The sequence below is a fragment of the Girardinichthys multiradiatus genome, chromosome 1, assembly GCF_021462225.1.
Source record: "Girardinichthys multiradiatus isolate DD_20200921_A chromosome 1, DD_fGirMul_XY1, whole genome shotgun sequence".
Taxonomy (NCBI): domain Eukaryota; kingdom Metazoa; phylum Chordata; class Actinopteri; order Cyprinodontiformes; family Goodeidae; genus Girardinichthys; species Girardinichthys multiradiatus.
This window is the reverse complement of record NC_061794.1, coordinates 46,836,627-46,854,963: the sequence shown is the minus strand read 5'-3', so window position 1 is coordinate 46,854,963 and position 18,337 is coordinate 46,836,627. Positions and strand designations below refer to the sequence as shown.

The window sequence follows — 18,337 nt, the reverse complement described above, 5'->3', positions numbered from 1 at the left end:
CCATCCACTCTGTTGTCTTTTAGCTTCTGTTCAAACTGAGAGACACAACATTTTAATTCCAGACAATCAGGTCAAAATCTTCCCCAAAAGTATTATGAAGCTCTGTTTTGTCATGTTTATCTCAACCCGTTTTGTCCCTAAATTATCCTACAAAAAGCAACATGCAGTGATTCATACACACAAAAATTAGGTGAACAAGTTTGAATTCATTGTGGATTTTCTCAAAATCCCACAGGATCACAAATATGCATTCACACATCAAAATCTTCCTATAGGCAGCACTGAAGGTGCTGAAGCCCAGGAGCTGTTATCTTCTTGTTTGTGATCATGACTGATTGCAGCTTCAAGTTCCTCTTAACAAGCATTAAAAAAAAAAAGTTTGACAGCAATCAGTGAATTGACCAATACTCAGAACTATGATAAAATCCGAGGAGCACAACGATGAGCTAGGAAGGAAAACTCTAGATTCACACAGGTGGGGAAATTCCTTTGGAGAGATTTCTGAACAACTGCAGATTTAAAGATCATCAGTTCAAATGACCCCATATAAACATCTCCATTTGCCAGGGAAACACACTTTCTTTCTTTCCTTCTCAGATGGAAGGAAGTTGGTTTGTATGTTCAGGAACCACCAAGATCATGAACTGAAAACTGTTAGAACAACAGTGTCTCTGTCCACGGTGAAGCCAGTTTTTAATCAATGTTAAGGAGGAAAAGGATCACATAAATCAGTGGATATGAAAGACTAACATGAGTTACCTGCTCCAGCAGGTCTTCCAGCACAGTAGGGTTATTCAGATCCAGAGAGGAGGTCTTCACCAGCTTTACCTTCACCACTTGCTTTGAAACTGGAACTTTGAGAAGCAAACTGGTGTCACCAGTTACTCGATTTGTGGCTGTAGTTCAAGTTTCGGTTTAAGCAATATACAAAGCAACTGCATATTACCAAAATTATATTTAGCACAATAGAGTACAAAAGTGTCAACATGGCATTAAGAAAGCACTCAATGGTTAAAGTCATTTTTGTTTGATCGGGTGTCCTCACATAACCGATTTAGTCATGGTGTGCCCCAGGCATGACTACTCAGACCATGTTTTTAAATCTAATTTATGCTTCAATCTGTTACATTTTTAGGCTATATTTAAAGAAGTAAAGCCCAACTATATAATCCTATTATTTTCTGTTGACAGCAGTTGTGTTTCCACCTTTAAGAGATTAATAAAAATGGTAAACATTAAAAGTACATCTCCAAGTCTCTATATAACATTTAAGAATTGAAGAAATCTGATTTCTGATGTTTCTTTTGAGCCGTTTCTGCCTGAGCTCAAAAACATAATCATTGACTAAGTGGTATCTCTGCCCTGCGATGGACTGGTGACCTGTCCAGGGTGTACCCCGCCCCTCACCCATAGACTGCTGGAGATAGGCACCAGCTTCCCAGCGACCCACTATGGAAGAAGCGGTAGAAAATGACTGACTGACTAAGTAGCATCTTTCTACTTATAATATATCATCTGACATATTACAGAAGAGAAAAGTTATACTGTACTGCTTCGTTTGACATCCCTTGGATATCCAACAATTTTCCAGTTTTCAGTTACAAGAACTTTTGTATTTTGCTAAAAACAACAAACTTTATGAATAGAGGAAGAAAAATGACCCAAAATGATTTTGCTGAAAGAACCTAAAGAGCAGCTGAATCAAGGCTCACCATCATAGCAAAAAAAAGGCATTTTGAAGGAACAATGACAGTCCTCCCATTTTCCACCCTCTTCCAATGCTGTTGCTGCACAGTTCTCCTCTGATCCATTAGGTTCTGAGGTTTTCCAGTAATAAAAGTTGAAGTTACTTCCATCCACCCACATCCAGGACAATCTGTAAAGACCAATCCAGACCTGAACCACATCTAGCGACTGCATCAGCCCTTTTATCTGCTCATTCTCCGTCAAGGTTCTCACACTGGGCAGGTCTGTGTGATGCTCTCTGCAGAAGCTCTGAGCCTTAGTCCAAGTCATGCTTTGGTTGATGAAGATAAATGAAACATTCTGCCCTGAAATTATACAGATAAAGTTAATCTTACCCTCCAATCCATCTCTATGGTGCCACATGTGAAACTGTAGGGGAACTTTGACCTTACAACTCCAAAGAATCTGCTCTTTTGCTCATTTCAGCTGACCAGGTCAGGTTTTATATTTAGACAAACTGAACTCTTAACTTAGAAAGAATAAAGCATATTTCTCTAAACATTAATCTAGTTTCTGTTAATAATGGATGTTTTCATGAAATTTCAAGTTGGTTACATGAAGCCCATCTGCTGTGCAGCAGAGAAAATAATAGATTATGAACCCTAACTGTTTTATTTCCTTTCAGTTGAATAATTCTTCATGAATCACAGAAAGGTTCATAACTAAATGCCTGTTATGTTGAAGTTTTGATTGCACCCAAATGCTGAGAATCAACAGGTGGCATGCAGACTGAAACTACAAGGTTTATAGATACTGGTGAGTTGATCAGAGACATGGGAACCAACAGGGTACAGTCAATACACAGCTGGGAGCTGAGATAAACTGAGGACCTGAGGAAAACTAACTAACGAACCCAGAAATGAAGGCACAAAGATCTAAACAGGACACCAAGTTCTCTGTCCCACTATTGTGTGTTAACCTTTCATTTCTAGAGCTTTGGAAAACATGATGACATAGAAAGACAATGCTCCAGCATTGCCATCCTCTACATTTTGATGTAGTGATCACCTCATGTTAACAGCACATGTGCACCACTGCAACAGAATCAAGACAGCTGTGACCCAAATGTAACAGCAATGACCCAATAATAATATGACTTAATGCTCTGCAGAAGCTTTTACTCACCTGAAAACATGAAATGGAGAAAGAGAAACTAAAGCCTCCAACGGCTGTCTGATAACTAATATTTATCTGACCACTTGGGAGCACTAATACAGAATTGGAATTTTATTCCTAGATGGTCTGTTCTTCCAAATGCTGGTGACATTGAATTTTTATGATAAATCTAATTACATTTATGGAAAGCAAACATCAATAAAATATTTCAAAATTAAATGCCTGCTGCTGAAATTAATAGTTGTTGAGATATTTGGTTATAAATGTCACTAAAAGGACATTTCCAGATTACTCATTTACGCTGTTTTATGACGTAGAAGGGGAACCCGGCACGTAAACTGACTGGTGCAATGGCAGCAACACAGACAGCAGCGAATAATCTGATGTTTCTGTAAATATATTTCAGTCACTATCAGAGAGACGCAGCAGAGTCAGGAGAAGAAAGTCAGCTTTCACCAGATGGCAGCATTCAGTGAACTCACCCACTGTAGAACAAGTTTTTTAAACTTTAAGTCAGAATCTTTATAGAAATATTTATTTAAATATTTTCTCTGCACTTGTAATTTATCTTATTTTAATAATAATTTTAGATTTTTTAAATTATTAACAATACCTGCTGATATCTAAATGTATGTTTGTGACAAGGAAGTGTTCTTACCTGCTGAGCCTCGATCTGTTTAGCAACAGCAACAACAAACTTTCTTTGGCAATCTTTTCCTGTCAGATGGTCTGAACAGCGTGGCTTTAGACTCTGCTCCAACGTTTTCGTTCATCTGTCAGATATCCTGATTTCTGACATCATTTTTCAGGTGAATTCAGAGGTTTCTTGTTCGAAGAAGTTTGCTGAGAAGTCCTCCAATCACAACTGGCTATGCTTGGTGGGACCAGCCCATTTGTTCCTCCTCAGGTTTCCAGATCTGACCCAGGAAGTTATGATCCTCTTCGCTGCAGGAAAGTAATGAAGACTAACGGCTGCTGTCGGAGTGTTGCTGCCACCACCAGCATTGCACCATTTCTCCATATTAAAGCTGTTTTTAACACAAAGTGGTTTCTACCTGAACCGTTCATCATTGATGCTCACACAATGAATAACCGGAGACTTCCCCTTTCACATAATGTCCGGGCAACTTTGGACTTTCATAACAAAATATGTCTATTTTGTGTCACAATTGTCTTTTATCACGTCTTTAATCCTAATATGATGTCAAAAACTGCCCAATTTGCTCAATATTAAGATCTCTGATCTGTGCAATTGAAGTCTAACATTTTCACTGAGAAAATAGCAAAAATCAGTTGACCCCTTAGACCTTCTGCAGTTCACCTCCTCCTGTACTCCTCAGCCCCTCATTCAACTAATATCAACCTTCCAACTTCCTTCTGCTAGTGATATTTCGGATCTGATCTTCAAATCTAAACCACCTACCCGGCCCCTTTGCCTACTTCTCTGGTTAAAACCTACCTGCCGTCTTTCTTGCCTCTGATCACTGCCATCATACACTCCTCCTCACCACTAGAATTCAATTCAATTCAGTTTATTTATATAGCGCCAATTCACAACACATGTCGTCTCAAGGCACTTCACAAAAGTCAAGTTCATACATTCCAATTAATCGTAACCATTGAACAGTTCAGTCAGATTCAGTTATTTATTCAAATTGGATAAAAAGTTTTTCTATCTAAGGAAACCCAGCAGATTGCATCCAGTCAGTGACTTGCAGCATTCACTCCTCCTGGATGAGCATGTAGAGACAGTGGACAGTCACTGGCGTTGACTTTGCAGCAATCCCTCATACTGAGCATGCATGTAGCGACAGTGGAGAGGAAAAACTCCCTTTTAACAGGAAGAAACCTCCAGCAGAACCAGAACCAGGCTCAGTGTGAGCGGCCATCTGTCATGACCAACTGGAGGTTTGAGAGAACAGAGCAGAGACACAAAGAGAACAAAGAAGCACTGATCCAGGAGTACTTTCTATGGGAAGGAAAAGTAAATGTTAATGGATGTAGCTCCTTTAGTCGTTTCATCTAGAAAGAAAGAACAGATAAACTCTGAGCCAGTTTTCAAGGTTAGAGTCTGAAAGAGAGCACATAGAGTTAGTCACAGTAGAAGCTCAGTCAGTAGCTATGTCTAGGAGAGAGAAAGGGTTAAACACTGAAAGACAGGGCCATGTGGATCATCGGTAGAGGGTGAGCATTAAGTTGTTGCCAGCAGAAGTTCGGATGATGCCCCTCTCCCTGTTCCACCATCTCTCAAATCACCTACAGTAACACCTCAAAAGACCTGGTTTGGAATCCAACAACTTCAGAATTGGAAGTTGTATTGGAAAAAGCAGTTGCATCACAGGTATGTGTCCATCTCTCAAACAATAACTATAACCTATATGAACAGATCCAATCTGGTTTTCACCACAGCACAGAAACCGCCCTCCTAAGAATCTCCAATGACCTCCTCATGACAGCAGACTCTGGACGATTAAGCATTCGCATTCTACTCGACCTCAGTGCAGCTTTTAACATAGTCTCCCACATCGTCCTACTTGATTGTTTACAATGTGTTGGAATATCAGACGCACCTCGGGATTGGTTTAAATCTTACCTCACTGACCGCTCACAGTTCATTCAGTTGAAATCTGCCAGATCACAGCTATCTCCACTCTCCTTTGGTGTTTCCCAGGGCTCTGTCCTTGACCCAATCTTATTCATAATTTACCTCCTCCTTCTTGGTCATTTCCTCTGTAAACTCAGCATAACTTTTCATTGTTATGCTGATGATACCCAGCTCTATCTCTCCACCAAACCATCCTCTACCTCCTCACCTACTTCCCTTTGTGACTGTTTACAGGAAATCAAAGCCTGGTTCTAACTCTCTCAAACTCGAACTCAACGGTGAGAAAACAGAAATTGTTGTCATTGGGACCAAATCCATCCTCCCAAATCCTTCCACTTCCACCCTCACCATCAACAACTAATCTGTCTCTCCATCCATTCAAGTTAAGAATCTGGGTGTCATATTTGACAGCACTCTATCTAAACCACATCAACAACATCACCTGCTCGGCCTACCTTCACCTAGGTTATATTAGTCACCTCCGTCCGTCCCTCACTCCTGCCACTTCTGCAATCCTGGTCCACACTCTGCTCACATCTCGCCTGGACTACTGGTCTCATTTAATCAATTTTCAAATTTTTTGTAGAAACTGAAGTTTGGATTTTCTCTTCTCTTTGGTCTCCCTCATAATCCACTCAAACTCCAGCTGGTCCAGAACGCTGTTGCCCGGGTCATCTCCAGATCATCACCCACCAGTCACATTTCAGCTGTACCTCAACAGCTCCAGTTGCTCCCAATCAGATACTGTCTGGAATTCAAAATGTTGCTTTACTTTGCATCTAAAGCCATCAATCACCTCGCTCCTTCATATCTGTCTGACCTCCTCCACATTAACACTCCCTCACAGTCTCTTAGGTCAGCATCTTCTATCAGCCTCATGGTGCCTCCTGCTCGTCTGACCACCATGGGATTTACGGCCTTTAGCCTCTGGAACGCCTCATCTGTTCAAACAAGCATTTTTACCCTGATCAAGCACCATGGTCCTTTTTATTTTGCTTTCTGATTTTTTTTTCTTCTTATTTTTTGTTTTTATTGCTTTTTACTTTGTAAAGTGACCTTGAGTGCCCTTAAAGGCGACTTAAACAAAATGTATTGTTATTATTATTTTCATTATTATTGTTTTCTTTCAAATTCTGCATTTGTGGGAAAAGTGTATCACAGGCACTTTAAAGAGGAACTAAACCCCAAATCCCCAAAGATTTTCTGTTTATTCTTTCAGTAAATATGAATCATAAAATGATTAGCAATCTCCTCTTCCTTTTAAGAATACAATTGTTAAAACTCAGTGGAAAGGTCAAGAGTTCATCTTGAAATGAATGGGTTTCATTGATTGAATACAAGTGAGTTATGGTCATTAAATGCCATCACACAGGGTCACGTTTATAAAGACATAAATGTAGGAATCATGGAGGCTGAGATGCAGAGAGGTAAAGGTTCAGAGCATAAACTGTTTAATTTGATCTTTAATCCTCACCTTGTACATCAGAGCAGATTACTTTATTGGATCCTTCACAGTAATTATCATTCCATAATCCATTATCCCACATCTCTCCGCAGCGCTCTGAACCCAGGAAGTTGTTTGGTTCACCACCTCCCCAGTTCCTGAACTGAGCTTCACCGTCTTTGTAGAAGTTTGTGTCAGAGATGGACCACCTCCAGCTGTGCACGTCATCAAACAAACCAATCCAGGATCGCTGCAAACAACAGTTCACATCTGAGTGCTGTCAAACCCTCCTGTTCTCATGACATGGCAAAGTGAAAGCAGGACAATTTTAAACCTTTAGCAAAATATTTAATTGCATAAAACATTTTCTCCATGTAAAAGCTCTGGGCAGCAGCACAACTTGTAGCTGTGGTCACAAAGAACAGGAGTGAACTGAGGAGTACAAATCTGCATTTTAAAATGTTGTGATGCACATTTAAAAAGGATCTCAGAAACGTTTTAGACAAACAACAGAATTTACATTTTTGGAATCCATGTTCATGTTGACCACTGTGTTTAAATCGACCATGTTGTTCAGAGCCGTCACGTCCTCCATGCTGCGTATGGTCACCAGGTCTGCATACGTTTCTCTGCAGAAACTCTGAGCTTCAGTCCAGTTCTTCAGCTCGTTGACAAAATGAAACTGACGTTCAGGGAGAGAAGAGCACAGCACTGCAACACAAATGCATGAAGACACTCATTTAATTTTTATTTGATTAGCTGAGCCACATTTAGAGGGTTGTGGGCCCCTGGGTTGGAGCCAGTTTTGGTTCCCTATCCACAAAGTTTATTTTACTCATGTAATTTACAGCCCATAGATAGGTGGGTGCACACACCAGCAAGTCCATATTGGTGCATGGTTGGTTTAAATAGTCCCCTTGCAGATGCTTCCATGTTGTTCCTAAAAAGATGTACTATAACTTCATAATTTTCAAATACAGGAGTACTGTTTATATTTACAAAAAGCTAAAATATTAAAACAACTTGTCTCACATGGGCCTATGAGTTTTAAAGTGCAATGTTAGCAAACATGCATGCTTTTATGAAATCCTATTCTTAATCTCTAAGGTCCAATTTGTGGATGGACCCATCATTGCCAGCAATAGCAATCTTAACTACTATAACAACGTACACACACACACAGACACACCCACCCCCACACACACACACACACACACACACACACACACACCACACACACACACACACACACACACACATATAAACACACGCACACTTATACACAGATTGATGTATAAGAAAAATAAGTAGAAATAAATTTAAAACAAGCATCCTTTACTTCTGAAAGTGGATGAGAGTTTCTGGTAAGTTTTAATTCATACTCCATAACCTTTTGTTTCCATGGTGATTATCTCTTTATCTGTTAGTCAGTTTTCCTTAGTCAGGCAGAAAAGTGTTGATCTTCATAATTCAGGAAATGGCTACAAGAAAACAGCTCTACATATCTACAGGCAGATCAATAAGCTTTGAAACCTTTCGAACTTGGATGAAAATCCTAAATCAATCTGTTTCAACACACAGAGAATAAAATAGTTAGTTAGAAAACCAGGTCACCAAATCCCCATAACAATCATTAGATCTGCAACATAAACATGAAGTTTAAACATGACGCTCCCCTCAGACTTTGACTGTACTGTGGTCAGATGAGCAACAAGCACTCCAAGTGGATCTCCTGTGAAACTAAAGATGAGTACATGGAAAAGCAGATTGTTACGCTGTGGGCTGGTTTCCCTTGTCATAAATATCAGAACATATAAAAAAAATACATCTGGTGGCCTGTGCCAGAAGACTATCGTTTTTTGCTCTTTCAGATTAATAATGATCCAAAACACGTGGTGATATCCACACAGATGCCTCACCACAAACAAAGTCAACCATCATTCATGATCATGTGAGTCCCCAGACCTACATCCTGTAGAAAACCTGTAGGCTTGATTGATCAATGGATGTTTTTTAGAGCCGTCAATACATGCGAAGGGTGTATACAGGGGTTGGACAATGAAACTGAAACACCTGGTTTTAGACCACAATAATTTATTAGTATGGTTCAGGGCCTCCTTTTGCGGCCAATACAGCGTCAATTCATCTTGGGAATGACATATACAAGTCCTGCACAGTGGTCAGAGGGATTTTAAGGCATTCTTCTTGCAGGATAGTGGCCAGGTCACTACCTGATACTGGAGGAGGAAAACGTTTCCTGACTCGCTCCTCCAAAACACCCCAAAGTGGCTCAATAATATTTAGATCTGGTGACTGTGCAGGCCATGGGAGATGTTCAACTTCATTTTCATGTTCATCAAACCAATCTTTCACCAGTCTTGCTGTGTGTATTGGTGCATTGTCATCCTGATACACAGCACCGCCTTCAGGATACAATGTTTGAACCATTGGATGCACATGGTCCTCAAGAATGGTTCGGTAGTCCTTGGCAGTGACGCGCCCATCTAGCACAAGTATTGAGCCAAGGGAATGCCATGATATGGCAGCCCAAACCATCACTGATCCACCCCCATGCTTCACTCTGGGCATGCAACAGTCTGGGTGGTACGCTTCTTTGGGGCTTCTCCACAGCGTAACTCTCCCGGATGTGGGGAAAACAGTAAAGGTGGACTCATCAGAGAACAATACATGTTTCACATTGTCCACAGCCCAAGATTTGTGCTCCTTCCACCATTGAAACTGATGTTTGGCATTGGCATGAGTGACCAAAGGTTTGTCTATAGCAGTCCGGCCGTGTATATTGACCCTGTGGAGCTCCAGACGGACAGTTCTGGTGGAAACAGGAGAGTTGAGGTGCACATTTAATTCTGCCGTGATTTGGGCAGCCGTGGTTTTATGTTTTTTGGATACAATCCGGGTTTGCACCCGAACATCCCTTTCAGACAGCTTCCTCTTGCATCCACAGTTAATCCTGTTGGATGTGGTTCGTCCTTCTTGGTGGTATGCTGACATTACCCTGGATACCGTGGCTCTTGATACATCACAAAGACTTGCTGTCTCAGTCACAGATGCACCAGCAACACGTGCACCAACAATTTGTCCTCTTTTGACCTCTGGTATGTCGCCCATAATGTTGTGTGCATTTCAATATTTTGAGCAAAACTGTGCTCTTACCCTGCTAATTGAACCTTCACATTCTGCTCTTACTGGTGCAATGTGCAATCAATGAAGACTGGCTACCAGGCTGGTCCAATTTAGCCATGAAACCTCTCACACTATTATATATATATATATATATATATATATGTATATATATATATATAAATATAACCCAGAATATTTTAAAGATTTTTTATTTTTAAACATAAAAAGAGATGAAACAACTTAAAAATAAAACACCCAAGGGACTTCCGCTTCTGGTAGCATGGAATGTGCATGTGCAGCTCTGCATATTATTGACTTATTTTCCATTTTCAGACCTTTTCATTCAAAGTTATACACGCCGGTGCTAAAGTCAAAATGGAAACTAAGACAGGCAAAAAATATACACAAAAGACAACAGACATTGATCCCAACCCAACCGGAGAATGAGGTGAAGCAGCTAATGCTAAATCTGAAGCTACTGCTAGTGCCGGGATGACAACGGAGGCCCCCTTATCTGTGGAAATATTATGCGACGAACTCCGTACAGGATTTAAATCGTACAAGAATAGTTTGGATGGTTTACGTAAACAGATCGACACTATGCACAAAGATATCCACAGTAATATCTCCTCTCCACAAGAGGAAGCAAAAGCAGATTTTATACATCATACATCCATATTTGAGGGGTCAGATTATGTCATTAAATAGTCAAAGGAATAAGCAACAAAGGGAAAGGGAATCAAAAATAAATCACAGAGAAATAGACTGGAAGTCAGAAAGGTCTCCCTACAAGCTGAACTTAATCTACTATATACAAATGACACAACAAAATTATTGACACACTTTAGGCACAAGTATTATGAACACAGAGAAGGGACAGGCAGACTGTTAGCATGACAAATTAAAGGAGCTGCTGAGGCACAATTGATTACAGAAATATAAGAATTAGGGCAGGACAGACAACTACGGACCCAAAGGAAAATAATAATATATCTTGGGACTGTTACACAAAACTTTACTCTTCGGAGACTAAAAATGATCCAATTAGTTTTTTGATAATCTCCAAATCCCATCTATAAGTCTTGCACATTGTCATACAGACCAAACAGCCTTTTGAATGTAGATAATGAAATATTTGCAGAGATTTTGGCAATAAGGTTAGAGTTGGTTCTTCCAACAGTTGGGTCCCAGGACCAATTATTTTTTAATATTAGAAGGCTTTATAATATTATTTACACTGGTGATATGAATGACTAGTCTGAAATACTCCTCTCACTAGATGCTGAAAAGCCCTTCGACAGGATCGAGTGGGATTTTCTCTTCTCGCCCCTGTTGAAGTTTGGACTTGGCCCTAACTACATATCTCTTGTTAAGCTACTTTACGCTATGCCCCAAGCTTCAGTTCAGACAAACCACATACACTCTAGCGCTTTTTTTTTATCTACTGCTCTACAAGACAAGGGTGTGCTTAGTCCCCATTGTCATTTGCGCTTGCTATTGAACCCTTGGCCATCTTATCGCGCTCTCTAAATGATTATAAAGGAATAATAAGAGGTAGTGTGGAAAACAAAGTGTCTCTCTACGCAGACGATTTGCTGTTTTATATCTCTGAATCTACAACATCATTGCCAACGTTTATGACTGTACTGACTGAATTTGGTAAAGTCTCAGGATATAAAGTTAACCCCAGTAAAAGCATACTGTTTCCAATTAATGCCATAGCACAGCAAAACAAAAACATTTTGATTCCTTTTCCTTTTACCATTTCAAACAGTTTTAGATATCTTGGTATAAATGTGACCCAAGAGATTTCTGGCATTTTCAAGCATAATTTCACTACTTTGTTCCAACAAACAGAAAATAATTTTGCAAAATGGTCTAATCTTTATTTATCTCACTTGCTGGAGGAATAAATATTGTCAGGATGGCCATTTTACCAACATTTCTATTTTTGTTTCAATGTATCCCTACCTTAATAACTAAAACATTTTTCGAGAAACTAGATTCCCTAATCTCCCAATTTATTTGGAATAAAAAGGCACCAGGACTAAAAAAAAACTTAAAATTATGGAGGGAACAGGATTACCCTGTTTTCGACTGGCTTACTGGTCCTGTAATATACAATATACGTCATTTTGGAGTCGAGCACATAGACCAGATTGGGAACAGATGGAAAGTAAAACATTCATTCCTAACACGCTGAAGTCTTTGGTTTACTCAAACTCAGAACTAGGAAAATATAAATGCAAAAATCCTGTAGTATCTAATTCGCTTAAACTTTGGTCTCAGATCAGAAAACATTTTCATTGGGATCATTGTTCAATTTTATCGGCATTAACCCTTAATCAAGCATATGCAAATTTTTTTCAGTATTATCATCTGAAAGGGCACACACAATTAAAGACTTGTTTATTGAAAATACTTTTCCTATGTTTCAACAGCTCCAACAAAAGTTTAACATAGAGAACAAGGATTTCTTTAAATATTTGCAAACACGGAACTTTATCTGAGAAACGTTTCCATCTTTTCCCAATCAACCACAAAGAACTGATTCTGATGATCTGTTCCTATCAAACCCTCTGAAGAGAGGCACTATTTCCAGGATTTACAATACATTTTCACAATTAGACTGTTCAACCACATTGGAACACGTAAGATGCTTGGTGCAGTGAACTAGGAATTTTCATGACTGAGGAATACTGGACCAAAATGCAGAAGTGGGTTCATTCCGCTTCTGTCTGCTATAGACATGGACTCATACAATTTAAAGTTTTGCACAGGCTACACTTGTCTAAATTAAAGATGTCCAAGATGTTTTCTGGGGTAAGCTCAACATGTGATCATTGTGGTCAGGCTTCTGCTCATTGTAACATATGTTTTGGTCGTGCGCCAAAATTGCCACTTATTGGACTAAAATATTTGACACATTGAAGGTTTTGAAAGCACGTCTCTCCAGACCCGATAAAAGCATTGTTTTCTAGAATTACTGATTTAAGTAATAAACAAGTTAATGTTTTGAGCTTTGTGACATTGGCAAGACGCCTCATATTGTTACATTTGAAAAACAAACCTCCTCCAACTCATTCAGCTCTATTAAGAGATGTTATGCACCACTTACAACTAGAGAAAATAAAATATTCATTAAGGGATAACATAAAGCTTTTCTACTCAACTTGGCAGCCCTTTATTGATTATTTCAATAAGTACATTTGGACAGATGACCTCCTCCTGTACTTTCATTTTTGTGTATGGGCAACTTTGTGCAGTCGTAATGTTCTTGCTGTTTGTTCCTTTTTTTGTATTTATATCTGTAAAGATAAAAAAAAGGTACATAGAAAAATGATTGCACAATGTTAATGCCAATGCTTACTGTTATGGTGGTTGGTTATAAGGAAAATCAATAAGGAGAATGTATATATATATAGATATATATAAATAAATAAAGCACTTACATGCTGCAGCTGTGATGAAGTCAAGCGTTTCCATCATCCCTGTGTGTTTTCTTTTGATCCTCCAGTCTGTGACTGAAGATCTACGGCTGTTTATTGTTGTACTTAAGTTACAGTTGTCATGGACATGCAAACGAACAATGCAAACTATTTACATGAAACTTCATACTATTTAAACCACTGTTATTTACATACTATTTTACACATGACTAATTTCCCTCAAGATGCTTCAAAGTCACTTAAGTATTTATTTTTTCTTTTTCGAAAGAAATCTCCAAACCAACCAGGTTCTATGTGAACAAGTAAATAGTCCATAAATGTAATAGCTGGTTGTTCCATGCTTGGCATAAACAGCTGCTATCCAGTGTTTTTTTCATCACTGTGGATGTATACTTATCCACAGTTATTTTAATTCAGCCTGTTTCAGGATTTTCCATCCTGAATGGCCCGTTTAAGGGCATGACAAAGTATTTCATTTGGGTTTAAGTGTGTACTTTGACTATGCCACTTCATAACCTTCATTTCTTGAGCTTTTCAGAGGTGGACTTGTGGTGTGCCTTGGACAATTGTCCTACTTCATAACCCAAGTGTGCCTGAGGGTAAAGTCATTAGCTGATGGTTGACAATTCTCCTTTTAGACCTTCAGCTTTCTGTAAACTGTTAGTTTTACACCATATTTAAATGGACCCAGATTTTACAGAAAAGTCCACTTTCTCTCATCAGTCCATAGAATATCTTTCTTAGACATTGTTTGGTTAATGTGAGATGGGCATTTGTGTTCTTTTGGGGTCAGCTGTGGTTCTGGCCTTGGAACTCTACTATGGAGGCCATTTTTCACCAGTCTCTATTTCTTATTGTTAAATTATGATTTTCTGAACTTAACTGAGGCATGGAGGCCTGCAGAGATTTAGAAATGGTTTGGGCTCTTCTATGACCACCTTGACGAGTCATTGATGAGCTCTTGAAGTAATTTTGGTAGGTCGGCCACTCCTGGGAAGGTTCTCTACTGTTCTATTTTTGTCCGTGTGTGGATAATGGTTCTTACTGTGGTTCTTTGGAGTACCAGAACCTTAGAAATGGCTTTATAACACTTTGTAACACACCAGACCAACAGATTTCCGTGACTTTGTTTCTCACCTTTTCTTGAAATTCCGTAGTTATGGACTTGATGTCTTGCTTTTTTGGGACTATTTAGTCTACTTCATGTTGTCAAACAAGTTCTGTTGAAGAGATTTCTTGATTGTACAGGTCAGGGCGATATAGAGGTATGAACTACTGACATGTCAGTCCCCTCACAGTGAAAAACACAACTACTGATACACATATACTGTGCAATCATGTTTAAACTACGAAACGAATAGAAAATACCATAGAAAATACCAGGTCAGAGAAGCTGTCTGCATGGAGCCTCGGAACACCGTCCCAACTGTGAAATACAGTGATGAAAACATGATGCTGTGGGGCTGTTTTGCTGCAGGAGGGACTGGTACACTTCATGAAATATATGTTATCCTGAGAAAAGAATATTATGTGGAAACATCAACCTATCAGCCAGGAAGTTGAAGGTTTGACATAAATGGGTCTTCCAAATGCACAATGTCCCAATATATAACACAAAATGATTTATACTGTGGTTTAAGGACACTAAAGTAAATGTTTTAGGGTGGCCATCACAAAGTCCTGATCTCAGCCAAATAAACATCTGTAGGCAGAGATGAAAAGGTGCGTGTGAGCAAGGTGACCTACAAACCTGACCCATTTCTACCAGTTCTGTCAGGAGGAATGGGCCCCAATTCCAGCAAACTATGTTGAGAAGCTTGTGAAAGGAAACCCAAAACATTTGACCCAAGTCATACAGCTTGAGGCACAATTTTACCAAACACAAAAAATGTTATGTAAACTTTGGAAGTTGAAGAAAGAAAAGAACAAAAGTCAGTCTCTGTTACCTAAATATTATAATCCTAACTGACCAAAACAAAAAAGGTTCTGTAGGATTTCATGTGAGACAGTAAGGAAGTACTGTCTTCTTCCACAGTGTATGTAAACATCTGGTTTCAAGAGTATAGAGCTCTGAGAGTTTTCTAGTCAGGTGGGATTTATCTAAAATACAAGCTTCAGTAACTCTTTATTAATGCCACAAGAAAAATCTGACAAAATCTGATAAAACACATTACTGGGTGTGTTAAGGCAGGACCCAAATGCAGAGCGTAGTGGAGTAGATAAGAAAGATTTAAGTGAAAACATAATTACAATTTGACCAGGTACAGGAACACAGGCAGGTGAGTTACGCTCAAAAATAGGCAGATTCGGTTTGCTGAGTACCACCAGTACCAAATAAATACAATACATTGAGTTTTTTTAAGATAGATACACCTAGAATGTCCGATTAAGGCCACAGATTTTATACCTTTACTAAATTTAGATGTTAAGTATTTTTATTCAACTGAGAAGTTGAGAAATGGACGGGTATCTGCCAGAAGATAATAAAACAATGAAAAAGGAATAGAAGTCATGGCATAAAGGACTCAATAATTTATTTTGGTGATGAGCTCCAAAGCGTTCATGGTTGTAAGGCCTCCCTGCCATCACCCTAATCTTTAGCTTCGTCCACAGATTCTCTATCAGATCCGAGTCAGGACTTTGACTGGACCGCTCCAAAACAGTGATATTACTTCCAGTCCGTAGAAACAGGTTTGTCAGTTTAAAAGCAAATCCACTAGAGGTATGAATAGTTTTGGGCTTAACGGTAACTAATAGTTTTCCTGAAAATAACAACGGATGAACATAATATTTGTATGTTGCTAAATTACAACTGATGTGCTTTTCATTTCAAGTTGCAGCTGAGATTTGGGTCTGTTTTTATTTACCGCCACTATGTTCTAATCTAATTAGTTTTATTTATGAGGCTCCAGCTCATAGGATGAATTGAAGAGGCTCAGTTCAGATCCACTTAGAATCCAGTTAGGCCTGCATTCAATTCAAACTTTGATTAGTCCTCATTTAACCATTCAGTTGCTTATAAGATGGCAATTAGTAAAGGTTATGCATCTAATGGAGCCCGGGAAATCTAACCGACAGCAGTTAGTTACGCCTGCTCTTCATCAACCCTGGACATTGTTCTATTTAAAGAAATAAACAATAAAAACAGCCGGGAGGGTTATTCTTTATTAATTTGAATGTATTTTAAATGAGATTTTATCCTTGTGTCTTCCAGCAGCAATGCCATCGAGGCCTGACATCCTGGAGGAAGTGACATCACCAGTGAGAAGGTCACATGGCCATGTCGGATTTCTCAGGAAAGAAGAGAAGCGTTAGACCTTTTTGGCACAGATGAAATAATTCCTTCTGGAGCACTTTTCATCGTTCAGGTGTTGAGTTGAACCTGTAAAGAAATCATAAATAATATTAACAAAGAAAAAAACATTCTGCTGCTCTGTTTTATGTGACGGATTTATCAACGAGAGCAGAATCTGTCTGGGATACTGACCCAGCAGGTCTCATGGAGAAAAGTACTATTAGAATCATTCAAATAATTGTAATTATTTAACAACAGATACAATATGTGCTTCATAGCGACATCTTTTTAATCTCTCTTTATGTTGTGGCGGCCTGATTGGACACACATTTTGTTCACCTCCACGCCCATTTCTTTTTTTTTTATGACGTTCGTCCTCCGGTGCAAAAAACGTTGTTTTCCGGTTGGAACGCCTCTAGGAGAACTGATGCGTGGCAGTGGAGTGTGTGGGAACGCCTCTAGGAGAACTGATGCGTGGCAGTGGAGTGTGTGGGAACGCCTCTAGGAGAACTGATGCGTGGCAGTGGAGTGTGTGGGAACGCCTCTAGGAGAACTGATGCGTGGCAGTGGAGTGTGTGGGAACGCCTCTAGGAGAACTGATGCGTGGCAGTGGAGTGTGTGGGAACGCCTCTAGGAGAACTGATGCGTGGCAGTGGAGTGTGTGGGAACGCCTCTAGGAGAACTGATGCGTGGCAGTGGAGTGTGTGGGAACGCCTCTAGGAGAACTGATGCGTGGCAGTGGAGTGTGTGGGAACGCCTCTAGGAGGACTGATGCGTAGCAGTGGAGTGTGTGGGAACGCCTCTAGGAGAACTGATGCGTGGCAGTGGAGTGTGTGGGAACGCCTCTAGGAGAACTGATGCGTGGCAGTGGAGTGTGTGGGAACGCCTCTAGAAGAACTGATGCGTGGCAGTGGAGTGTGTGGGAACGCCTCTAGAAGAACTGATGCGTGGCAGTGGAGTGTGTGGGAACGCCTCTGGGAGAACTGATGCGTGGCAGTGGAGTGTGTGGGAACGCCTCTAGGAGAACTGATGCGTGGCAGTGGAGTGTGTGGGAACGGCTCTGGGAGAACTGATGCATGGCAGTGGAGTGTGTGGGAACGCCTCTAGGAGAACTGATGCATGGCAGTGGAGTGTGTGGCATTGACAGTTCATGAGACAACAGAAGCAGATCTTGGGTTACCTGAGAGTTCGTCTGGCTCACATCAGAAGCTCACCATTTGGATCGAGTGTTTCAAAACGCCGGTACCGTGAATGAGAAAACAACCTGTCAGCTTAAAGATGCTGATACAGGTCACCTAACTTTATGTGCCGCTGAGGACAGTGTTTGTTTTGCTTCTTTGTGCGTGTATAAAAAACACGAAATGGAGTTTTTTCTTCTATTAGTGTTTTGGATGGATTGACCTGGCGAGAGCTAAAGTCTGGACCGGCATATTTTTGATTGAACTGAAATTGACTGAACTGAGTTAATTCTTACTGTATAGACTATTATTAATTTTTGTTATTTTTTGCTGTGGACAATTAAATTGTGGTTGTTGGGT

General features: G+C 39.8%; 2 protein-coding genes across 2 annotated transcripts in view; both read right to left on the bottom strand.

The window, feature by feature from the left end:
* Window positions 1-6,999: 6,999 nt before the first annotated feature.
* On the bottom strand, window positions 7,000-13,541 carry LOC124869110 (L-selectin-like; the record flags this gene model as incomplete). Its single annotated transcript, XM_047366851.1, has 3 exons — window positions 13,508-13,541; window positions 7,432-7,622; window positions 7,000-7,161 (listed from the first exon to the last, which is right to left on the bottom strand). Coding segments are annotated over exons 1-3 (387 nt in total), but the record flags the coding sequence as incomplete, so codon positions are not given.
* Window positions 13,542-16,654: 3,113 nt separating this feature from the next.
* The window catches only part of LOC124869598 (L-rhamnose-binding lectin SML-like), a 137,151-nt gene continuing 135,468 nt past the window's right edge, over window positions 16,655-18,337 (bottom strand). The window contains exon 13 of the mRNA XM_047367549.1: window positions 16,655-16,886. Within this exon, the coding sequence (XP_047223505.1) occupies window positions 16,816-16,886 (71 nt within the window). The 3' untranslated portion in view covers window positions 16,655-16,815. The remainder of the gene's footprint in view (window positions 16,887-18,337) is intronic.